At 38.1% G+C, this 26,141-nt stretch overlaps 2 protein-coding genes and 1 pseudogene across 3 annotated transcripts in view; 2 read left to right on the top strand and 1 right to left on the bottom strand.

Moving 5' to 3' along the window:
* Positions 1–26,141, bottom strand: part of Alg11 (ALG11 alpha-1,2-mannosyltransferase) — a 392,778-nt gene that overhangs the window by 5,338 nt on the left and 361,299 nt on the right. The window contains exons 5-6 of one of the 2 annotated variants that reach the window (XM_067788972.1): positions 2,225–2,425; positions 1,502–1,991 (exon numbers count right to left, since the gene is read on the bottom strand). The exons of the other annotated variant lie outside the window; for it this stretch is intronic. Coding sequence (XP_067645073.1) covers positions 1,943–1,991; positions 2,225–2,425 — 250 coding nt within the window. The 3' untranslated portion in view covers positions 1,502–1,942. Of the gene's footprint in view, positions 1–1,501; positions 1,992–2,224; positions 2,426–26,141 lie in introns of those variants that run through there. 2 annotated transcript variants of the gene reach the window in all.
* The window catches only part of LOC137252862 (uncharacterized), a 631,431-nt gene that overhangs the window by 483,511 nt on the left and 121,779 nt on the right, over positions 1–26,141 (top strand). The gene's annotated exons all lie outside the window — the stretch shown is intronic.
* LOC137252783 (histone acetyltransferase type B catalytic subunit-like) lies at positions 17,562–18,884 on the top strand (annotated as a pseudogene).

Raw genomic sequence — 26,141 nt, 5'->3', positions numbered from 1 at the left:
CCCTTCGAAGTTAGCGCTCGGCAGGGGTTGGTCGTTACCGGTAAATAATACTATTACACCGCGTTACACACATTCTGTCCTATGAACCAAATATACTTTTTCGGAAAGGGGAGAAAAAATAAAAATACATTTTTATCGGCGATTTTCGTGTACACGTAAGAATTTTTTTTTTTGTATAAAATATAAAGCTTGTGTGAAAGACTTTGGATCGATTTTTAACCCTTTTTCCGTGCTCCAATCGATTTGAATTTTTGCAGGCAGACTCGTGGAAATGTCTGTATCACGTCAAAATTAAAAAAATAGATTTTTATCAATTCTCAGATTCTCCAGAATTTTTTTTCTTTAAGTTTTTTTTACTTTTCGGCATAACTTGAAGGGACTCCAAATTTGTAAACTACTAAAGCGTTCCGAAAAAAATTGTTTTTCGACCCATCCTACTCCATATATTTGTAGTTTATCAATAGTAACTCTTTCTAACACTAAACTGTTTATGACGCACAGACGGAAAAAAATTGTTTTTCGACCCATCCTACTCCATATATTTGCAGTTTATCAATAGTAACTTTCTAACACTAAACTGTTTATGGCGGACAGGCGGACACTACGAGCTTTATACTTTATACATAAAAAAAAAATTCTGACGTGTACATGAAAATCGCCGATACATGTGTATTTTTATTTTTTCTCACCTTTCCGAAAAAGTATATTTGGTTCATAGGACAGAACTAAAGCTCGTTTTTGTAACGCAGTGTTATGTATGTCGGAGTTGACTCTGGATAGGTAAGAGTTTAACCTGTTACAGTAGCCAGATCGAAGTTGAGCTGGAGTGATGCGCGTCTCCCTGGGGAGGGTGCGTTCCTCTTCTGCGAGTTCTGGGTATTTTTCTTTAAGAACTGGGGTCGCCGGGCATTTCCTGGCATTGAGATCCGACGCCTGTTTCTGGATATCACTGAGGACCGGTTTGTGTTTTTTTACTTCATATGGATGCCTTGTCAGGTGGCGTATTTCCTTCTTAAGCCCCTGGGAGGTGTGGCGCTTTCAATCATATGCCTGTTGGGATGCCAAGGTTTCTGGGTATTGAACAGAAACTGTTTGTTCAGCATTTCATTTCTCTCCCTAATGGAGAGTACTCTCGCCTCATTGTGTTCTGGGGACATAAGAAGAAGCCCGTAGCGGTTCTGAGAGCTGTGTTTTGGCAGGACTGTATTTTCTTCCAATGAGTAACCTTTAGGCTTAGCGACCATATCGTGGATGCGATATTGGACAGCAATTGCTTTGTAATAATGAATATTTGGATTTTAGAAAATATATTTCGGTATTTATTTAATCTTTCCTCAGAACCAAAATTGTTTATAGTGAACATTTCTGATAATCTAGAATTTAAAATTGGAAAATAAATATTTGGATACATATTGAAAATTACAAAATTCATATTAATATATTTACAAAGTTAAATTAAATTGAAGTAATAAACTTAATACAATAGAAGTACCCTACATTACTCTCCCTTCCAGAGATTTATTGTTAAATAAACTTTTTTTTTGTTTTTTGTCATTAAAATGTGTAATATCAACCATAGCTGGCTTCAAGCGATCGAAAGGAAAACTTCTAATTTCATTATTTATTTCTGCCTTAAAATTTGTAACATCTTTTTCAATAACTCTATACGGTCCCTCATATGGATCTTGTAAGGAACGTTTGATTAAAATGTGAAAAAAAACTAATTGACAATCTTTTAAATCTTTTGGAACAAAAATACTTGTAGAACTTTTATGACGTTGTAGATTTGATTTAACGAAGCTGAGACAACAAGTTCGCCAGGTATCCTTAAATTTTGCTCAAAGTCGATCGCAAACGTAAAAGTAGTATCGGTAACTCTTCACACCAATCTCTGGTCCCATTTCCAGCCATTTTTGAAGATTAAGCTGCCTATGAAAACGTTCTACCATTCCATTAGCTTGATATGGTAAGGAGACGTTGTTATTTGTTGACTGTTGCGGGGGGAATGTGGCACCCGGGACAGTCGGGTGCGTTTGTTCGCAAATAAAAAGAAATAGAAAAAGAAATAGTGACTTACAATAGTTTATTCAATGTATAAAACGATAATACTTAATCGCTGTATATAATTTGTGGATTAATTAATTCAATATTCTTGGTAAATTAGGAATTCACGATACAATTGTGCAATTGTTAAATTTCTGATTATGAAAGGAGGATAACTCACCTGGGAGTAGCTGCTGGCTCATGAACGTTCTTAAAAGAAATCAAGACAAAGTCTACGCCACCTGCCGATAGCGAGTAAATTGAGAACTCATCGAATACGCCAGCATCCGTCCCCAGGCACGATATACTAAATAAATTTAAAATATGACTCGAGCTCCGGCGGACGTCACTGCTTCCAAAACTGCGACCTCTCTGGACGGTGCTGTGGATGAATGAGAAAAGAGTTAGTGTTCAAGGACGAGGGGTTGCTTGGTTTCAATGCACCCTGAAATAGACTAAAATCTTTATAGTGGATGGGCTCCAGACACAACGAGGCCAAAAATCGTGGCTTGTGTGAGTAGCCCGCCGAAAGTCGACGAGGGTGTGCCGCTGACCATAATATTAACGTAGACATTGGCGCCCAAAGGGAGCAGCACCGGTGATGATCGGTACCTCTGATCGGACAGCTTCATAAACTGGAATGGGCCGCTACCGACGCGTCCATATTCGTGATTGGATTCAATGTGTCGTAACTTTCCCAGATACCCCATACTCCCCTCTCAGGACTATGGCGCGCGGTGTTGGTGCGCTCTAGGCGGAGATCTTTGGCCAAATTGGCGTCTATAATAGTGGTGGGAGCGCAGGCATTTAAAAGGGCGCGGACCAAGTGAAAATGGCTTCCGGCTTCAATGCGGACTATTGTTGACGGCGCAATGGCGATAAGTGTTAATGGTTGGTGCCACTAGAGTATCCCGGAGTTGGCCACTCCTGAAGCCGTAGGTGGTGTTGCCGAACGAGCGGGCGATGGGCGGAAAGGACGTGTCTCCGCGCCATCTCGCGGCGTAGTGGTGGTCGAAATCGCTGCGCCTACAAGCTGCCCTGTTGTGTCGTTGGAGTTACCTCTGCTGCATTGGCAAGCCTCTCTTATTCCTCTTCTTCTGCTTGCTGGGCCCATGATTTGGCTAGCGAGCCAGAGTCTCTTAGCATAGATACCGTCTCGCCGTTTCACTGGAGCATTGACCTGTTGATTTCACGATTACAGATCCTCAACAGATCTCTGTATTCGTCCCAGCACTCCCCGATTTCCACAACTTTTGCCAGCTTAAAAATCGTTTTTACCTGCCCTCTAAGAATACTCAGCTCCTTACTCCACCATGGTGGCTTTGCTTTCCCCTTGAACCTTCTCAGAGGACAAGCTCTGTTGTACGCAGTTGTCAGCGCCTTTGATAAGAAGTTGTTGCACTCCTCCAACTCCTCTACGCACAGTGTACGAAATTCGAAATTAGGATGACAAAATCATAACTTGAAAATTAACGGATATAAAATTATGAATTTTTGCACATATAATTTTCGTGGTTAAAGGTAGGTTCAGGCAAAAAATTTATAAATCCGCCCACTGCCACGCCCACTTCCCATAGGAACCACACATTGGAAATGTTTGCATTCCTCAATAATGTATGTATATCGGTGCATACAATTAAAAACCAAAATAAACTAAGAAATTAGTTTTTTATTAGACAGAATTTTTACGAAGCAGTTTAATTCTCATCAAATTCAATATTTAATAACGGGTTTTTAAGCAATTTTAATATATCTAAAGTAATGGCTCCATGCTTCGTCTTGGGAGATTTCCTTAAGTTAGAAATGTATGGATCAGACGAAATTAAGTCTTTTTAGTAAATCGTTGTTTGTTTGGGTTCGAGAATTTTTTGATGTGAACTAAAATCTGTAGCGCTTATTGTCCTTATTTCTCGATTCTTGGGCTTCTTCAGATAAATGGCCAATAGGAAGTGTGCAGTGATCAATTACAATCTTGCCATGACAGAGTACTTTATGCACCGTAACTGGCATATAATACTGTTACGAATATTAGCAAAACTAAGGAGTGCTGCTATTTCTAAGCCGAAGCTAAGCAGTGACGGGATTTCACATCAATAATTCAATCATTATGTATCTACATAAACGAAACAATAATTGCGTCTACACATATGTACCATGTGCGTATACGAGCAGCGAAGAATCAATGCACCAACACATGCATATATCTGAGATACTCCTATAAGTATGCAATGAGAAAAACTATAAAATTGTGCAATTGTAGTTACAGCTGAGAAGTTTGAGAGCTGATGGACTAGTAGATTCTGGAAGCGCCTAGAAGATGCGAACGTTGAAATCAGAGAGTATAAAAGGCAGCAGATGTAGAGGCGCTGGAATTCAGTTTGATTTGAGCTATCTAGCATTTTCGATTAAGACGCTATCTAGCGAGCCATAGCCGTATTATTTTGAATACTGGAGTTTCATTTGAGCTATCAATCAGTTTGGTTATTAAGCAAGCTATTCGTTGCAAAGTTTGAGTGTTATTGTGAAGTACTTTAATAAAGGCCATTTTGCATTATTAAATATTGGAGTTATTTATTCAACAGTTTAGTGATTCGAACTCAGCAGAAGATTGCAAATAAGGGGAATTGCAAGTAAATTCGTTACAATTGGTGTCAGAAGAGGAATTGTTGAATAAATTCCATAGGAAAACAAGGACATGGCAAAGTTCAGTGAATTGAAGATCCAGCAACTAAAGGAGTTGGAGAGCCGTGGGTTGAATACAAGCGGCGTTAAACTCGAACTTCAGGCACGGCTACGAGAGGCAATGGAAGCAGAAGGAATTGATGTGGACGAGTATGTCTTTGATTGGGACGAGACAACAGCAAAAATTGAAGACAAAAATGAAACACCGCAGACAATGGCGAACACAGACCTGAACATGATATTGGCTGCAATATCGGCACAAATGTGCAACATTTCATCACAATTGGAATCGCAGGAGCCACGCATAACATCGAAGATTGAAGCACAAGAAACGCGTATGTCAGAAATGTCGACGCAGATTACATCCAAGATGGAAACACAACTGGAAGATCAAAAGACATATATGACATCTCAGTTGAAAGCACAGGAGGCCCGCATAACCTCGCAGCTGGAGGCACAGGAGATAAAGGTAACATCGAAGCTCGAGGCCCAGGATACAAAAATTTTAGTTTGAGAAAAAATCGACGCCGAAGTGGATGCTTTGAGAGGATGTATCGAGCAGTTGCAACTGAATCGCCCAGCAGTTTCAACGGGTAATCTAAAGGTAAAAACACCATCCTTTGCCGGTTCTGTTCCTTTCCAGGTCTTTAAGCTACAGTTTGAGAAGACCGCATCAGTGAACAACTGGAATGCTGAAGATAAAGCTGCTGCACTCTTCGTAGCATTGAAAGGATCAGCTGCCGAAATCTTACAGACTATTCCAGAGTACGAACGGAACAGCTATGAAAGCAAATTGAGTTGCAAAACCGTCACCAAAGAGCGAATGAGACTTTGCAGGAGTTTGCCTCGGATGTTGAAAGGTTGGCACATTTGGCAAATGCGGACGCACCCGTGGAGTACACCGAGGGTAAAAAGCCAGAGTTTTATAAATGACATACGGGACGTCGAAGCAAAGCGAGCTACATACGCAAACCCAAAGCCAACATTTGCAGAAACGGTGTCACAAGCTCTGATTCAGGAAACAGCGTCGCTTCTGTGTAAGCCAGTTTTCAAAGCACGCCGTGTGGAAGTAGAAAGGCCAGAGTGGGTAGACGCAATATTGGAGGCACTGAAAGGATCGCAAAAGCGGAGTGAAAGAGTTATCAAATGCTTCAAATGCGAGAAGCCCGGTCACATTGCACGTCATTGCGATCTTGGTCCTAATAGTTCCAACAATGTGGGTGGCCGTAAACGCTAAGCTGGAGGAGATGAGCAAGAGCGAGTAAGATGTAGAGATCGAGAGCTAGATCCAGCTATTGAATGCCCTGTGATATCTGTGTTGCAAATTGGTAGAAAATCGAGCAGTCTTACCGTCAGAGGGAATGTGGATGGTACAGAATGTGTACTGACTGTAGATACGGGCGCATCTCATTCCTTGATTCGATCTGATTTGGTCTACAGGAGAGTAAAATCATTACCTGGAGCAAGGTTGCGCACGGTCACTGGCGAGTATAACCAAGTCTGGGGAGAAGTGATCTGTGAAGTCTTAATTGGGAAGGTCATGGTTTTACACAAATTCGTTGTGGCGGGGATTGTTGATGAAGTTATATTGGGAGGGGATTTCTTGGTTGACCATGACATCAAGATCGATATGCAGAGAAGGGTGATGCGTTATGAGAACCAAGATGTGCCACTTAACTTCAGTTTGGAAAAAGGGTTCAGCAGTAAGCGAGTGCTGGTGGAGGAGATTCGACAGAGGCCACGAAAGTCAAGGAAAGTAGATCGAGCAAAGGTTGGTGGATCGAATTGGCCAAATAAAGCGAAATCAAAGGTACCTGCGAGAAAAACACTGGCATTGACAAACCCTAATGGACGCACTAAAACGACTGAAAGAATTCTCCAGAAAGAATGCAAGGGTGGTTTCAAGCCAGCGCGCACTACTGTTGTGAACTGTCCAGACGATAATGATGATGCAAAGTCAATCTGTCAAGTGCAAGCTCTGCGAAGAAGTTCATTGGCCAAACAACAGAGTGCGAAGGAACGATCAAGAATAATGAGTAGTAAAATGAAACGCAGGTACAATGAGAACAAAAATTCTGAACGTTTCTTGGAGGGAGATTTGGTACAGTTAAACAACCCTCATCGGCGGAAAGGTGTTCCAGCCAAATTTCGGTGCAGTTGGGACAGGCCCGTATAAGGTTGTGAAGAAGATCAGTGATACCATCTACCGCATACAAAGCATTGAGAAACCACGGAGTAGAAGAGTGGTACATTTGGAGATGCTAGCGACGTTTAGATCGAGAGATTTGTCTGATCGAGACGATCAGACTTAGGTGGAGGGCAGTGTTACGAATATTAGCAAAACTAAGGAGTGCTGCTATCTCTAAGCCGATGCTAAGCAGTGACGGGATTTCACATCAATAATTCAATAATTATGTATCTACATAAACGAAACAGTCTTCACATATGTACCATGTACGTATACGAGCAGCGAAGAATCAATGCACCAACACATGCATATATCTGAGATACCCCTGAAAGTATGCAATGAGAGAAGCTATAAAGCTGTGCAATTGCAGTTACAGCTGAGAAGTTTGAGAGCTGATGGACTAGTAGATTCTGGAAGCGCCTAGAAGATGCGAACGTTGAAATCAGAGAGTATAAAAGGCAGCAGATGTAGAGGCGCTGGAATTCAGTTTGATTTGAGCTATCAAGCATTTTCGATTAAGACGCTATCTAGCGAGCCATAGCAGTATTATTTTGAATAGTGGAGTTTCATTTGAGCTATCAATCAGTTTGGTTATTAAGCAAGCTATTCGTTGCAAAGTTTGAGTGTTATTGTGAAGTACTTTAATAAAGGCCATTTTGCATTATTAAATATTGGAGTTATTTATTCAACAGTTTAGTGATTCGAACTCAGCAGACGATTGCAAATAAGGGGAATTGCAAGTAAATTCGTTACAATACCATGGATAAATAAAAATATAGGTCCATAGTTTCAGACGCATAAAGATCAAACGCCTCTACATCAAAGGAATATCCCGACGCTAAGCATTCTAGTATCACATGAAATCGTTGCAACAGCTCCAAATTTATTCCGGTTATTTCTGCTAACTTTTCTGAATTTCTAAAAAAACGTCTAGCGGTATTGACGTCATTTGTATTTCCACATGATTGCTTTGGCATATCTACTAATAACCCCATTTCCGATCTAAATTTCTCCTGAATAATAGTTTTTCTCCGCTGTACTCTCCGCCGAAATCTATCTCTGTTGCAATTGCGGACCAATTAACAGGGCGTCATTGAGAGAGTTCCCAGTTGATGTCTTAGCCGATGCATTGAAAACAACCCTCAGCTTAGTCGTAACACTAGGTTATCTTATTACTAGATAATGTGGCATTTAATACGCTTGATTCGACACTTCGGTGACAGCTTCCATATGGTTTATGTCAATAAGTAATTGCATGAATTCGTTGTAACGTAAACGTAGCTCCTTGTCGTTAGCTTATTTTCTCTCTATGCGCAAAAGGTTACGAATGGCTAAATTTTTAGATTCTCCCAATGAAACGTTTGGTTTAAGCGGCAATTCTACAATAAATCGACCATCCCGTGTTCTTTGATGTGTTGACTGGAAATGTTCTTCGCAGAAATATTCTTCACTTGTTATGTGTGTTTTGTTTTATATGGAGTATATTCCAGCTCACACAATCTCGTCAATGCTTTATCAAGTTGTACCTCACAAATAAATGCTTGTAGGCGCGGCGCTGAAAGATTGTCAACCCCTCCACATAGTGTCCAGCTAAGACTGTGCCCTGCATCATAGGTGATCCTTACGGACCTTTGCGAATTTCCGTACAAATCAGTTGATCCATAACATCCATACCAATCAATATGTCAATGCGGCCAGGCTTCATAAATTGAAATAGTCCTTGAACGTGGTCTTTGGCTAATTTTAATTTTCCTGCAGATCTAGGCGATTGAACTTTTCGCAATTGCAGATTTGTGGGTGCCATTACAACAAGTACAACTGGTTTTGTTCTGCACGGAAAGTGCGTCAAAAACCTTGTTAGATTTGGTAACCGTAACGGACTTACTTGTTTGTAGCAGAACTGCTGATAATAGCCTCGATAGTGATCTACACCTTGTCTCTAGAAACGTCACTAACTGTTCGAATGTTGGCGGCTCATCACTAACGAGTGATAACTCCCACTGCTCTCTAGTCTCAAATGCAAGTTTATTAACTATTTCGTGTACCAACCAATCGTCCCAAGAATCGACGTGGCGTCTTAAGGCTTTTAGTTCCCGAATGTGTTGGTTATATGCGTCGATTAAATATTTGATTGAATCGGCAGTGTCACTTTCAGCTTTTCGGTATTCAGCCATTGCTTTGAAATGTGATTCAACGATGACACTCAAGATTTTATAACGAGAATTCAGCAAATCATATACTTCCTTATAATTAGTATCGCATATCTTGAAGCCGCTGATGATCTTCAAAGCATCACCCCCTTTAAAAAACTGCATAAATAATGAATCTTTTGGCCATCAGACAGCGCAGCTTTGGCATCAACCAGCGAAGAGAAGGCAGGTAAAAAATTATCCTATCGGTTGAATCACCCGAAAATACTGGTAACTCCCGGTAATCTTATCGAAGCAGAAATGGTTGTTGGTAGGGTTGCAGTCGAATTTGGAGTTTCTGAGCGACATTTTTGTACACGATTGTAATTAGCTAAAGCCGTAGAATACCAAGTTTCTGCCTCAATTCGTACATTTTCGTCTAACGATATTTCTTCTTCGATATTTTCGTCTCCACAAGAGTTTTCCACTGCATCCTGTGCTGTGCTGAAACGGACCCCTTGTTCGTTATTAGCTGCAAATTACTGGTAACAGTCTCGGCATCCATCGTAAACGCTTCATCAATGCTTCTCGCTATATATCGCTTAATGATATTAAGAGAAGAATTGCGAGATGTAGTTGAAATCGACATTGTTAATACCGAAACAAAACGCGGAAATTAAATGGCGAAAAAATGTATTTATAAGCGGTTCTATCAGCAATTAAACGTAGACTGTAAATTGCGAAGAAAAGAACTTTTAGCGAGCCGAATCAGATATCCGGCTCGAAGGACCAAAAAGTGTTATAGTAAAAATGCGAAGAAGTTACAAAATTTATACACACGTCTTTATTCAATGAATTTATCAGCAAAACCCCATATGAACGCTGCGGCAAATGACCAAATAGAAAAAATATTGAAAATTCCTTTCGAAAAAGGAACCACATTGTCAACCGCATTTACCTCGATGTCTAGTTTAAACTGTAGTTTTATGGCCTAACAGTGATTGTTTAACATTCTCAATAACATATAATAAAGGAATCATATTTGAGCTTAAATCAGTGTCAATAACAGACTAGAATACTGGCTTTACCTTCAGCAGGTGGCTTCCGGCATAGGCCCGAAACTGCACATCTGACTCGCCACAAATATTCCATACTGTGGCATTTTTACTATACAAACTTTCCCAATCATTTTCAGTGGGCCAGAGTCTCCTAGCATAGATACCGTCTCGCCGTTTCACTGGAGCATTGACCTGTTGATTTCACGTTTATAAATCCTCAATAGATCTCTGTATTCGTCCCAGCATTCCCCGATGTCCGCAACTTTTGCCAGCTTAAAAATCTTTTTTACCTGCCCTCTAAGAAGACTCAGCTCCTTAGTCCACCATGGTGGCTTTGCTTTCCCCTTGAACCTTCTCAGAGGACAAGCTCTGTTGTACGCAATTGTCAGCGCCTTTGATAAGAAGTTGTTGCACTCCTCCAACTCCTCTACACACAGTGTACGAAATTCGAAATTAGGATGACAAAATCATAACTTGAAAATTAACGGATATAAAATTATGAATTTTTGCACATATCATTTTCGTGGTAAAAGGTAGGTTCAGGCAAAAAATTTTATAAATCCGCCCACTGCCACGCCCACTTCCCATAGGAACCACACATTGGAAATGTTTGCATTCCTCAATAATGTATGTATATCGGTGCATACAATTAAAAACCAAAATAAACTAAGAAATTAGTTTTTTATTACACAGAATTTTTACGAAGCAGTTTAATTCTCATCAAATTCAATATTTAATAACAGGTTTTTAAGCAATTTTAATATATCTGAAGTAATGGCTCCATGGTTCGTTTTGGGAGATTTCCTTAAGTTAGAAATGTATGGATCAGACGAAATTAGGTCTTTTTAGTAAATCGTTGTTTGTTTGGGTTCGAGAATTTTTTGGTGTGAACTCCAATCTGTAGCGTTTATTGTCCTTATTTCTCGATTCTTGGGCTTCTTCAGATAATTGGCCAATAGGAAGTATGCAGTGATCAATTACAATATTGCCATGACAGAGTACTTTAAATACCGTAACTGGCATATAATACCATGGATAAAGTTCTAAATATAGGTCCATAGTTTCAAACGCATAAACATCAAACGCCTCTGCATCAATGGAATATCCCGACGCTAAGCATTCTAGTATCACATGAAATCGTTGCAACAGCTCCAAATTTATTCCGGTTATTTCTGCTGTCTTTTCTGAATTTCTAAAAAAAACGTCTAGCGGTATTGCCGTCTTTTGTATTTCCACATGATTGCTTTGGCATATCTACTAATAACCCCATTTCCGTTCTAAATTTCTCCTGAATAATAGTTTTTCGCCGCTGTACCTTGCATTTATTTTCTGATCCCCGAACTTGCCATGATTTAATTTTCAACCTATAAGCTATATGCCACAAACATTCCATAAATCTTATCCACAAGTGTAACGGTGACAAGCCAAATTCTAAAAGTTGAGGATCAATGGTTTTTTTTTTTTGATAAAATTGAAGTATTGTTCATTTCCGTTGGTTTTGCCCCACACAATTAACATACTTGGGTCGAATTATAATTGGAAAGGGCTGTGCATACCTTTCCATTAATCATGCATAAAATTACTTTTGGGTGAACATATATACTAGGGCGTTGGACGTTATCAACCAGCACGTTCACTTTTGTTGGGCGGAGTTCTGCTATTTGCTCCTTGATATATTTTACCTCCATTTTTATTAAGTCAGTGGTTTCCTTAGCAAACATTATTTTAATAGGACGACAATGTCGAGATGAGTTCGGAGCAGGATTTTGGTACATTGTCAACTTCTTTCCTTTAAAATTATTCACATACATTTGAATCGGAACAAGGGATATGCTAAATAAGTTTTCATCATTATTATGCTCGTCTGATCAATTTCGCTTATTAAGGCTCTGATTTGCACCATCGCATCCCCATTTAAATAAAATTTGCAATTCATTGCCAGTACATGAGTCTAGGTTCGAAAGAGTCTCAATCTTATTGCTCGCTGTTCTTAACTTTTTAATAACATTTCCCCTTTCTGGGGATGTGAAGCAAGCTCTTTTACTATCCCAGCTGAGCTTCTCTTCCCGGACGGGCGCATTTGCATTTCAGCTGCTAAAAGTAATTGACTACTGTCACTGTTTTCTGTAAGTTTCGAAACTTTTCTTTCTTTACTTCTTTGACTGCAATCATCGAAGCTTATTGCAGGTCGACCTCTGGGCTGGCTTTCCTTCACAGCAATATTTGTAAATGAAGAAAAGTCGATTGTAACTGAAAGCCATTTATCATTATCATGCCAGAAGAGAGGTTGGTATAGGTGTTTCCTTACCATGACTGCAGCTCTAACCCTGCTTTCCATCTTTGCGTAATAAACGCTGAATGAGCAAGCGTTGAGTCCTGAAACCTTTCAGATGAAAGCCATAGCTGCTGTATCAGCGCCACATCAAACGAAGCCTCCTCAAGAGTCAGGAGAAGCTCGCTCGATGCCACTTTACTGTGTTGGAGGTTTTACTGTAAGACTCGCAGCGCCATTGAGCTGTTTGTCTCCCTCCAAATTATCCGCCACTGCGCTCACGCAATGCATTTTTCCCGCTGTTTTCCGAGTCTTGAGGTCCGTTTCTCCCTCCCCTGCTCGAAGCGTCTTTGTTAGACTCGCAGCATCATTGAGCTATTTGTCCACTTCCAATACCTACGCCTCTAGGTTTATACCCTTGCCTTTCTCTGCTACTTCCAGGCCCTCGTGGTCCTTTTCCACCCCTCCTGCTTTTAGCATATTTTTTGGTTTTCTTAAGATTTTCAGCACCATTCATTTGCCCCCATCATTTGCCGCTACTTTCAGGTTATGGAGGTGCTTTTCTACCTCCCCTGCTTTTAGGGTATTGGGGTTATTGGGGAGTGCCCCTTAATCCCAAAAAAAATCCCCAAACACAGAATCCCCAGGTAAAAAAAAAATTCCAAATACATAATCCCCAAATTTAAAATCCCATAACCAAAATCCCCAAGACAAAATCCCTGCACTTTTTTTGGCGCTAAATCCCCAAACCTTTTTTGAAGAAATATCAAAAAACCTCGAACACAAAAAAAATTTTAATTAAATCATAAAGTAAAGTTCTGACGCGTACAAACATAATTACGCATTTATATATATGTAAGTATGACTATAAGCATAAAGTAAAATGATGGGGAATAACCTAACGGTACACGTTCTATTTGCATTGTGTTTTCATATCTTCTTTCTGTTCTAACCATGTCAATGTTATATTGCGAATTTGACAACAACTTCTTATGTACGTCAGTGGCACAGAGGCTTAGGCTTTAGGTACCGTGAAAAAGTCGTCAGTTCAATGCCAGATCACGGAATTAAATTTCATTTTCTATTTATTTAATTTTGGTTTATAAATTTATTATTAAAAATACTGTAAAAAAATATTAAAAATTTAAATGAAAAAACAAGATCTGGTAGTGAACCAACGATGAGAAGATATCGCAAAATTAGCATAATATCATTAATATAGCTATTGAAAAGAAGGAAACTACGAAAGCAAACTGCAAAAGTTCTCAAAATAATTGAAAGAAGGAAAATTAAAAACGTTACAGTTCTCCATCGCCTAAATATCTTCTTGGAGAAAAAATTCCGTTAAAGTATAAGTTTTGTTTGTCAAATGAATTTCTACCGCCTTATTAACTGCAGAATGTATCGAATTAGTTACTTCTTGGCGATAAACGATAAAATTATCAGAAAACTGCTGGCAGGGTTTTATAATGTAATTTATACATAAAAATATATGTATGTACATATGTATTTTAAATTTGTAAAAACAAAAAAAAAAAAGTGATGAGTTTGAGTGAGTAAGACGTGTTTGTGCGGTGCTCTAAAGTTTAATCTATTTTTGCTAAAACCAACATCTGAATTTCCTCAAATTGGTGCTGAAATTGCATATTTGTATGTTTGTTTAAATCGCGTATTTTGTTTTGAGCGGTTTCATTTGATACGTGCGAAATTTTTACACAATGTCTCTTGAAAAATGCCGAAGAAATCCTCCGCGCAAACCTTCTACCCGGCCAAAAACCCCAAACACACCACTTGTTGGCGTAGAAGACAAATTACAACGCAAGATGGATGAGCAGAGAATGGCAATTGTTGATGAGTTGACAGCAGTAATGAAAAAGACAATAGCCGATTCCGAAGACAGGGTGATGCAGAAAATAGGGCTTGCCACATTGACGACGGCGGTGTAGCCACCACATCTGTCATATTATTTTTACACATGTTCTTATGGCGATGGTTTTTTTAACGACAACATGGCAACACGCCAATCAACCACGAATGCCGCTGTCGCCAGATTAAATCTATTTCTATTTTGAAAAGCGGCAAAGTGTTAATGCTTCTTCTTAACTTTTCTGACAAGTAATTTCGCGCGTGTTTATTGGAAGTTCTTCTTGGGCGAAATTGGTAAAATAATAAAATTAATTATAATCTCACGGTGTTATAATAATAATAACTTATTTGACATTATATTAAGCGGTACAGAAACAGTTTAAATTATTGGTAAGAAAAATCTTCGACTGAAAAAAGGTAATTGTTTACTTTAGGGTACAAATACTAAAACTCGTCCAAAAATATCGGGAGAGGTGTCAAAAGACGCGTCTTGATCCCTGGACCACGAATCCGAAAGCGGAAATCTGACATTTTATTTCTTTTCGGAGACATTTGCAAACAAACCCGAAAATTGTCATGTGGTTGTTGTGATTTTGATGATTTTGTGGTACCCACAAGAAAAACTGTGGATAAAAGTGTTTTGCGGGGATATAGTTTTGGTCTCCAAACCGGTGTTGGACCCACCCAGGGTAATATTTTATAAGCGCTGCCGAATGCCGCCAATGCAGAAAGGCGTTCTGCGCAAAAATACTATGGATCCCACCCCCGGTTTCGGAGCGCAACGGAGCCATTTTTCGGTTTTTTGGCAATATCTTTTCACAGACATATAATTTTTAATTTCCGCTTTCGGATTCGTGATCCTGGGTCCAAAGTGCGTCTTCTGACAACTCTCCCGATATTTTTGGACGAGTTTTAGCAGTTGTACCCTAAAGAAAACAATTACCTGAAAAAATATGAAAAAATTGTTTCTTCATAAACTTGAATTACATACATAGATTGCTACAATTTCAACAAATTAAATATGGATATAGATGAAAAATTAATTGAAGAGGTGCGGAAAATGCCCATTATATATAATCTGGGCTTGGAGGACTATAAGAACATAAAGAAAAAGGAATTGGCATGGAGGCAGGTCTCCTCTGCTATGCAAAGTGAAGGTTAGTATACATATTTGAGATTTATTTCTTCATGTGGTGTAAATTTCAATTTCAAATGTAGAGGAACAATGCAAAAAGCGGTGGAAGGGTTTGCGAGACTCCTACAAACGAATTAAAAGGTCCCAGCTGCTTGCTTCGGGTAGTGGCGCCCCAAGTCCGAAACGAAAATGACGCTATATGGAAGCCATGTCATTCCTGGATAATGTACAAGCATCCCGAAGGTAACTAAAGAAAAAACCTATACAATTTAATTTGATACATTAAAAATAAACTTTTGTAGCACAATCGGTAATGAAAGTGATGCTGAAAGTGAAAGCACCAGTATCATTTCCCCATCATCAAAGGACTCAACGCCACCACCACACAAAAACGATTCTCCACGGCCTAGCGCAAGGGCACGAAAAGTGAGTTCATTGTACTTATGCATTTTACGGTGTAAACTTTATTAAGAAAGTAAAAAATTTATTTTACAGGAAACTCAGCAAAAGTTTCACGATTTTCTGGAACTTGCTTCTCAAAGCATTAAAAATACTTGTTCTGCGTTTTGTACTCAAGAAAAAGAATTGGACTCTACATTTCTACATTTTCAAACTTTGGCCAGCAAAATAAAGGAGTCCGGAATTCCGAAGAACGTTGCAAACGAAATTGAGGCTAAAGTGTCGGCACTGGTATTCTATGAAATTGAAAACCACCTAAATAACATGTAAATTTTTAACGCAGTGCTTCCAAAAAGGCAAAAGTAAAACCACCTGTGCAGAAATATTTATTTTCTTATACCTTTTCTCCACTATAACAAAAATCGAGTTATGAAAGTATCCGGACACCTTTAAAATCTTAATTGTGTATAAAATCTGGGTTTCTTACCATTAGCCCACTCATAAGACTTTTGGATATAGATAGATTTTCAATTTCTTGAAGGTTATATAAATAAATGACCCGCTCTTCCCACTTTTCAAAAAAACTTGAAATATATCCAACTAAGGTAAAGGCTTATTAGTGGTCTAAGGGCGTACGAAAACCAGTTTTTACGCATAATTCAAAAAACAGCGCTAGGCCGTGGAGAATCGTTTTTGCGAGGTGGTGGGGTTTAGTCCTTTGATGATGGGGTAATAACACTGGTACTTTCACTTTCATTACCGATTGTGCTACAAAAGTTTATTTTTAATGCTTGTACATTATCCAAGAATGACATGGCTTCAACCTGCCTCCATGCCAATTCCTTTTTCTTTATATTTTTATAGTCCTCAAAGCCCAGATTATATACATATAATGGGCATTTTCCGCACTTGCCTGGAAAAAATGATTTCTTTCTAGGTAGTTTTACTTTTGGTGGTACTGTGCTATATCGCGGAAATGGATAGAAGAGAATTTTCGTTAACTTGCAGAACAAATTTTTTGAACAAAATCAATTTTAATATACAAAGAAAAAAAGTTAAAAAAAAAATTTAATAATATAAATATGGTAGTGAAACACTTTTTGCTATTTTTTACAAATTACTACCTAAAGTACATACATCTGTGCATACAAAAATTGCAGCAACAATTTCATCAGCTATGTTATTTTCTTAAATTTTTAAAATTGTATAACGAAAATTTGTAAACCGATTTCATAAACGTTTTCCGATACATTCGCAAAGTTTTTTAACATAACATTTGCGTATATTTGTTGCTCCTACTTTTGCATTCACAGGTATACATAAACCTGTTGACAAAAACTTTATTTCAAGAACGTTTTTTTATATTATTAATTATTTATATTGTCCAAATGGTTGTAGAACAACTTTTTTCAATTTAAGTTTGTAGTATGAGTACCTGGGGTACAAATGTACTTTTACTTTACAAGACTGTTAAAATTAATAAATTTCATTTCTCAATTCATGTTAAGCACCATATTTTATTGTATGTTGGCCAAATGCTAGAAATTCGGCAGCACTCCAATCGCTTCCACCGAAAGGAGGTCCCATATTTTTTATTCCCGCGGAAATATTCCCCCAATTATTTTCTCTTGGAGAGAACAATAATTGGGGAAAAGGAATTTAAAATTGCGCGTTTCTATTTTTGTTTAACAAATTGTAAAGTTTAGTTATAAAAAGGTTGACAATTGGGTTTGGAGAAGCTTTATATTGTGCTGGCAACCTGAAAGGGTTTCCCTACACAACCATTTCTTCCAGGGATAAACGAACAAATTCTTTGAGGGCGCACTGTTTAACAGGGATGGCGGATATACAGGAATATGTGGACCTCGTACTGGATGCAGTCCAAGATGTGGAATTTAAATTAAGTAAGTCATCCGCATTACACATTTAACATAAACAGCACGAAAGTTATATGTTTCGCATATTCAAGTACGCCGTAAACAAGATTTGGAAGATGACAGCCTTGTATTTCATCCCATGATCGCACATCAAATATTTGGTGAATCCGAAAGCATATTCGGATATAAAGGTTTATGTGTGCGTATTTTATACACTGCTGGTCCTCTACATATTTATATTGGCATTGAATATGACAGTCGAGTTGATGAAATATCAGGCGGAGATATAAAGGCTGATGTAGTTGTGCGACCGATAGCGGAAAAATTACCTGATGGCTGTTTTTTTGTTAATATGGATGAGTTTTTGAAAACACTAGATAAAGCAGATAAGTTTCAACCATTTGGTGAAAAAATAACCGAACAGAGTGTTACTGATGAAGACGGACAAGAGCACTTCTTCAAACTATATCATTGTGACTATAAGGTGCCAGCATTCTTAAAATTCTTCAGTCGTTTGCAGACATATTATGGTTCGTTGATGCAGCATCCTATATTGATGTTGATGATCCGCAATGGAGCTTCTTTGTATGGTATGTTGACTAAATATGCTACTTCAATAAGTAACTTATATCAATTTTTATATTCCTACAGCTATGAAAAGTATAAAAATGATAATGGTGATTATCAGTCTGCAACCACTGGCTACACCACTGCATATGAGTACTACGCATATCCTCAACACATGCGACCGCGCATTAGTCAAGTATTAGGGCTACCACCATTCCAGAAACTTGGCATTGGCACAAAATTCATTGAAACTGTCTATAAACATTACTTACCAATCATTAATGTCATTGATATGGCAGTGGAAGATCCATCGGGTGATTTTCAGCGTTTACGCAACTATATTGATGATCGTCTGTGTATGGGACTAAAAAGTTTTGGAAGTGATGTCATCAAAAAAGGATTTAACAAAGAAATGGTTCATGAGGCACGCGAAACGTACAAGGTAAACTAATTCAACTAATAACTATTAAAAACCACCTGTTAAACTGATGCTCATCTCTTTCCAGCTAAATCCACGTCAGTGTCGCCGGATTTATGAAATACTTCGACTATATTATACAAACATTTATGATAAGGACGATTATCATGCTTATCGTGTAGATGTAAAGCGTCGGTTAAACGCAATTTATTATAAACATATAAATGATATTATATTAATGGTACAATAAGAGTTCCGAATCTTTTACCTCCTCCATCTGCTGCGTAGCTTTATATACAGAGAACATGAAAATATAGATACGAAGAAGTTACGATGGTCAATTTGAATCTGTTACAGGAATGTCATGATACTGCCTGGGCTTAGTTGGTTAATATCCCGCAAAAGACGGAGGATGATTGATTTTTTTCGATATAACAACAACGATGCCTATTCTGGGTATATCTTTGACAGGATGTTTTGTGTAGACGTTAGCAAGTGCAGATAATATGACTTTTATCACTCTGAATGGGGACGTCCTAAACACGAGTCAGTGCAGGACTTATAAACTACGTCATCGGGGAACCAATGCTTACTTTTGTATCACCCTCTTGCAATCATTTTGAACACCGCACTTTCTTGGCTTTATGAATTTATGGTCAGGAAAGAAAGATAGTAGTCGTGGTGCATAATTTGTCAAAAGCCTTTGACACGGTTATCCAGAACGAAAAAGAGGAACGCACACTCCCTAGAGAAATGCGAGTCACACTAGCTCAACTTCGATCTGGATACTGTAACAGGTTAAACTCTTACAAATCATATGTCCTGCTTGCAATATGTCCCCACATGACACCAACCATCTCTTTAATTGTATTGTGGAACCACTGCCTCTAATACCCCTCTCATTATGGTCCACCCCTGTTGAAACAGCAAATTTCCTTGGACTCCCGTTAGAGGATATTGATGACAATTTGATTGGGCGAAGCACTGCTACAAGAACAACAACAACATGCCCAGGTGTCTGGGTATTCAACAGGAACTGATTGGTTAGCATTTCATTTCTCTCCCTTAGGGGGAGCTATTCTCGCCTCATTGTATAGGTGTTGTTCTGGGGACATAAGAAGACAGCCAGTAGCGGTTCTGAGGGCAGTGCTTTGACAGGCCTGTTGTTGTTGTTGTAGTGATAAGGTTGCTCCCCGGAGGCTTTGGGGAGTGTTATCGATGTGATGGTCCTTTGCCGGATACAGATCCGGTACGCTCCGGTAAGGTGCTAGCCCGACCATCTCGGGAACGATTTATATGGCCACATTAATCCTTCAGGCCATCCCTACCTCCCCACCCCCAAGGTTTGGCGACCATATCGGGGACGCGCATGCAATCGGCTAGCCAATTGCTTTGCAAGTGGTAATGAGCGTTTCTTTATCTTTTCCCCAAGTACTGCCAGCAAGAGATTTGAGGAGTTTATTACGGCTCTGATAAGATAATGCTCGGTATTACTTGTAAAGATAGAGCGTAATTGATGCCATAAAGCGGTTAGTTGCAAAGAACCCCCCCTGGCTGCTGAGACAGCAAACCTCAAGCAAATCATCACAACAATGGAAACAAGAGTGACTACATTAGAAAACTCTTATCGTGAGGTTGCAGTTCTGCGCAGTGAAATTGTTGCTGTTCGGAGCCAGCTTAACGAGCTAGAAAGCAGCGCAGTCGCTACTGACATTATTATTAATGGTATCCCACCTGATTCCGAAGAGAGTTTGCCTGATATATTCGCCAACATATGCAAAGCTGTGAAACTCAACCCACCACCATTGCGTGATGCTTTTAGAATAAGAAAAGCAAAACGCAAAACAACAGCAATAACATGAGTGTCATGCCTATTGTTGTTAAGCTGTGCTCTGCGCGCGAACGAAACCAGCTGTTTAAGTCTATTGCTGCATTTTGTAAACATAAACAGAGATCGCCTGTGCTGTCGGATATTAATATACCTGGCTATGGATCTGTTTATATACATGAGAGTTTGCCAAAGAGACTAAGGGAAGTTATGTCTTATACTACGAAGATGAAGAAAAAGAGGCTTTTAGCATCTGCGTTCTCAGTTCGTGGAAAAGTTTTTGTACGATTAAAGCCCAATGAAGAGCCTAAATTGATAGCTAGCAAAGAGGAAGTAGATTCTCTTTTGAGCACCGGAGATGGAAAAGGAGCAGCTGATTAATATGACCATACTTTTAGTTATATTTCTTTGTTTTTTTGCATTAGGAATATTTATTAATATGTTTAAGTTTTTATTTTATTCTTTAACCAATTTTCATATGTACTCTCCTGTTGACCCTTCTCTGTTATGCACTCTAGTATGTTGGCAATTTGAAACGCACACTTGTGGATTTATTTATGAAGGTAAATAGCTCAGCTGTTGGCTCTAATGAATGTAACAATAAGATAGTACTGAAGATTTTGAGTGATTGTCATCCTGGATTTCAGGTTTGTCATTTTAACTCGAGAAGTTTGAATCAAACAAAACTTGATTACTTAAATCACGCTTTTAGCTCTGCGTGTATTGATGTCTTGTGTATTACTGAAACTTGGTTTCAGAATGATATGGCTGATTATAATTACCAATTTCTTGATTTTTGTACTGTAAGGAATGACAGACAGCAAGACAAGCGCGGTGGTGGTATCGCGATCTATTATAAAAAGGCATTGCAGGGAAGAGTAATTGACAGGTCAGATCAACTTGATCCTGTGGAGTTTTTGATGTTTGAGTTCTTCGATAATTCTGAGCGTTGCCTTGTTGTATGTGTATATAATCCGAAAAAGTCATATGATTTGGGTAACTTTTTTAAGAGTTTCGATAAATATAGTGCAATTTATGAACACATACTCTTGTGTGGAGACTTAAATATTGATTTGCTAGTGGAAAACGATCGGTCCAAACATTTTGTTGATAGCATATCAGGCGTAGGATTGGAAGTTGTAAATAAGCTTGCTACTCGTTTCGGACCCCATTGCAAACCTAGTTTACTAGATGTATTTTGTGTGGCTGACATGGGCAATGTCTTACATTTTGATCAGCTTTCTCTGGGAGGTATTAGCGACCATGACTTAATTTTTTTGAGTTATAATGTAGTTTTGCAATCTACGAATACTATCTCCATTGGCAACCTGTACGTTCGTGATTTCAATAGAATCAATGTCAAAGCTTTAGCTGCTGAAGCATCTTCACTTCCTTGGAATGACAGTTGGTTTGAAGCAGACATAAATAAAAAAGTTGAAAATTTTTCCAATTTGGTTAACTACCTATTTGATAAACTGTGTGAGAACTATTTATTTATTAAAATAGCCGAACCTAAGGTTTGTAGTCTGACAACACGTAAAATGATTTTTCTCCAATTTCCTTTATTGACTACAAAATAAGTTTGTCAAATAAAAAACACACTGATACACTAACAACATATATTTTTTATTTGGCACAACAAATGCATTTCGGACAGCCCTGCTGTCCATCATCAGCGACGCGCTACTAAAACAAAGGAGTCAAGAATATAAACAAAATAGAAAATATTAGCAATATTATATCAATTACAAAACAACGTACATATGTATGTATTAAACTAAAGAAAAAAGAGGGGAATTTATGTTCCCGTTGTCAGCATTCATGGCAATCTTGGTTTTTGTGATGTAGAGAGATTCGTAAGCGTCTAACTTTCTGTTGTTGTGCACCGCTTTTATTAAATGAAGACTCTCTTCTACAGTGCCGATGCTGTGCTTTGTTGAGCTGTCGTCATTTGTCGTGTGAATATGCGCTGCTACTGCAGACCGATGAATTTGTTTATTGTTGGCGTGCTTTTCGTGTTCTTTGAAACGAACAGAGATTTGCCTTCTAGTTTGTCCAACATATTTTGCATCGCAACCCAGGCAGCTAATTTGGTAAATGCCGCTACGCTCAAGCATTGGGACAGTATCTTTTGTGGAGCCCAAAATGTTTTTCAATTTGTTGTTGTTTGTATATACGATTTTCATTTCATTCTTTTCAAATATGTTCGTTAATTTATTGGTGATAGCAGGAAAATAACTAAATGGTATGCGTGCTAATTTGTTTGATTGTTTGAAATGCAGCTATTTTGGTTTGATAGGGGCAGAAAGAATCACTTGTGATTAAACGGTTAGTTGAGGTGGGTTTTCGATAAACCGCATAGACAATTTTATTGTTCACTCTTGTGCATTTCAAGTCTAAGAAATTTATGGAGTTTTGTTCATCTTCCACTTCAACTGTGAATTTTATGCTGTCGTATTTGTTGTTTATTGTGTCCAATGTGTGTTGAAGTTCTTGTTTTTTAATTATGCAAAACACATCGTCGACGTATCTGATCCAAATTCGAGGTAAGACACCTTCTGCTTTCAAATCGTTTTCGAATTTGGTCATGAATGCTTCTGCAATTAGTGGTGACAGTGGGTTTCCCATGCTGGTACCGAAGGCAAATCTCTGTTCGTTTCAAAGAACACGAAAAGCACGCCAACAATAAACAGATTCATCGGTCTGCAGTAGCAGCGCATATTCACACGACAAATGACGACAGCTCAACAAAGCACAGCATCGGCACTGTAGAAGAGAGTCTTCATTTAATAAAAGCGGTGCACAACAACAGAAAGTTAGACGCTTACGAATCTCTCTACATCACAAAAACCAAGATTGCCATGAATGCTGACAACGGGAACATAAATTCCCCTCTTTTTTCTTTAGTTTAATACATACATATGTACGTTGTTTTGTAATTGATATAATATTGCTAATATTTTCTATTTTGTTTATATTCTTGACTCTTTTGTTTTAGTAGCGCGTCGCTGATGATGGACAGCAGGTCTGTCCGAAATGCATTTGTTGTGCCAAATAAAAAATATATGTTGTTAGTGTATCAGTGTGTTTTTTATTTGACAAACTTATTTTGTAGTCAATAAAGGAAATTGGAGAAAAATCATTTTACGTACCTATTTGATAAATATGTCCCACTTAAGAAAATTAGGGTGAACAAAAATAAGCAACCATGGTTCAGTCGAGATGTACTTCAGGCAATAAAAGCAAGAAATAAAAGCTATTCACTTTGGAGGAAATCTCCTTGTGAAGAAAACTGGCAGGATTATAAGATATTGCGAAACAGAGCTACGAAAATTACTAGGGATGCCAAAAGGGGTTATTTCCAAAGCAAACTTGATGTATGCCTACCACCAAAGATTCTCTGGAATAATCTAAAACAACTTGGTATTAAGAATGATTTAAAATCGGAATGCTCGATTGAGGCTGATGTAATGAATGATTTCTTTGCTACCAAGTTACCGAATGAAAGTGAGTCAAATATTTCCAGCGACGATTCTTTGTTTGATTGGTGCAGTAAATTAAACTTTTCTAATATTACTGGATCTGAAACAATACAATCCATATTTTCAATAAAATCAAATGCAACAGGGGAAGATAAAATAAGTCTAAGATTTATTAAACTTATATTACCAGAAGACATACGACCAAAATTTGACAATGGCGAACTCACAATTCTTACGTTATTGGACTTCTCTAAGGCATTCGACACGGTCTGCCACAGAATTCTCCTGCATAAGCTAAAACAATATTTTAGATTCAGTAGCGATGCTGTGAAGCTGCTTGCGAGCTATTTGACAAACAGGTACCAACGGGTAATATGTGGGGATCGTGGATCCAGGTTATTACCCGTAAAATCTGGGGTTCCACAGGGTTCTATTCTTGGTCCAATTTTATTTAGTTTGTACATTAATGACATAGAAAAATGCTGTCGTAAAGTATCCATTCATCTCTACGCGGATGATGCTCAGATATACCTTTCTGCCCCTCTTGGCCTAATAGAGGATTTAGTTTGCCGATTAAATGAAGATTTAGAAGCTATATTTCAATGGTCTAAAAAGAACAAGCTACACCTTAATGCATCCAAAACACAGGCGATCGCTATTTCGCATTTTTCCTACAATCTGAATGGCATTTCTCCGATAGTTATAAATGGAAGTGTTGTGAAATATGAGAAGAATGTCAAAACTCTTGGATTTATCTTAAATAAGCACCTAACTTGTGTTGATCATGTGAATTCCTCAATTAGTAGGTTATATTATATGTTAAGGCATTTATGGAAAACGGCTTATTTTATTCGAGAAGATATAAAACTTAAACTTGTCAAAAGTCTATTAATACCAATAATATCTTACCATGAATTGATATATGGTTGCCTGGATAAAACTTCCATGAACAAATATCAACTACTGATTAATAATTGTGCCAGATATATCTATCTTAAACGGAAATATGATCATATTTCGAACTTGTCAAAAACTATTCTTGAATGCAGTTTATCAGCATTCTTTGACCGTCGTTTACTAATATTTATACATAAGATTATCTTTTCTCGTACGCCGGAATGCCTTTTTGTAAAACTTACTTTCGCACAATCATCCCGTACTTGCAATCTAATTGTACCGCATTTTAAGTATTCAGTAACATCGAGAATGTTTTTCGTTAGGGCTGTGCAGTTGTGGAATGCCTAATAAAGTAAAATTAGAATCAAATCCTAAGCGCTTCAAATTAGCTGTACGCACCCTTTGTTCTTGAACATTCTTATGTGTTTTACTTTTTCTTTTTTACTTACCTCCATGGAACATATGCTGTATGGTTTCAATGTTACTTCTATTTTTGTTTCTAGCTTTTAAACTTACTTTGTACTAGTAACAAGAATAATAACAAATATGGCACTGTAAAATACTATGTCTTATATGTGTATTTTAAATAAATAAATAAATAAATAAATAAATATGTGATTGCGCCATTAACGCATATTTTAAATTTTGCTTTAACATCTCTAAGTTTTCCTGATGCTTGGAAGGTGGCTAATATTATACCTATTCCAAAAAAGGGTAATGCTTCCCAACCATGTGATTTTCGGCCAATAAGTATTCTTCCCTGTTTATCAGAAGTTTTGGAAAAGCTCTTATCGAACCAGATTAGGAAATATCTGACTGAAGAAAATCTGCTTTCGGAAAATCAATCAGGTTATAGCATTGGACATAGTTGCTCAACCGCTATGCTGAAGGTTTTACAAGACATACGACCAAAATTTGACAATGGCGAACTCACAATTCTTACGTTATTGGACTTCTCTAAGGCATTCGACACGGTCTGCCACAGAATTCTCCTGCATAAGTTTAAAAAATATTTTGGATTCAGTAGCGATGCTGTGAAGCTACTTGAGAGCTATTTGACAAACAGGTACCAACGGGTAATATGTGGGGATCGTGGATACAGGTTATTACCAGTAAAATCTGGGGTTCCACAGGGTTCTATTGTTGGTCCAATTTTATTTAGTTTGTACATTAATGACATAGAAAAATGCTGTCGTAAAGTATCCATTCATCTCTACGCGGATGATGCTCAGATATACCTTTCTGCCCCTCTTGGCTTAATAGAGGATTCAGTTTGCCGATTAAATGAAGATTTAGAAGC

The sequence above is a fragment of the Eurosta solidaginis genome, chromosome 5, assembly GCF_040869045.1.
Source record: "Eurosta solidaginis isolate ZX-2024a chromosome 5, ASM4086904v1, whole genome shotgun sequence".
In the NCBI taxonomy this organism is placed as follows: domain Eukaryota; kingdom Metazoa; phylum Arthropoda; class Insecta; order Diptera; family Tephritidae; genus Eurosta; species Eurosta solidaginis.
The sequence above is the reverse complement of the archived record's forward strand: the minus strand, read 5'-3'. Positions and strand labels throughout refer to the sequence as shown.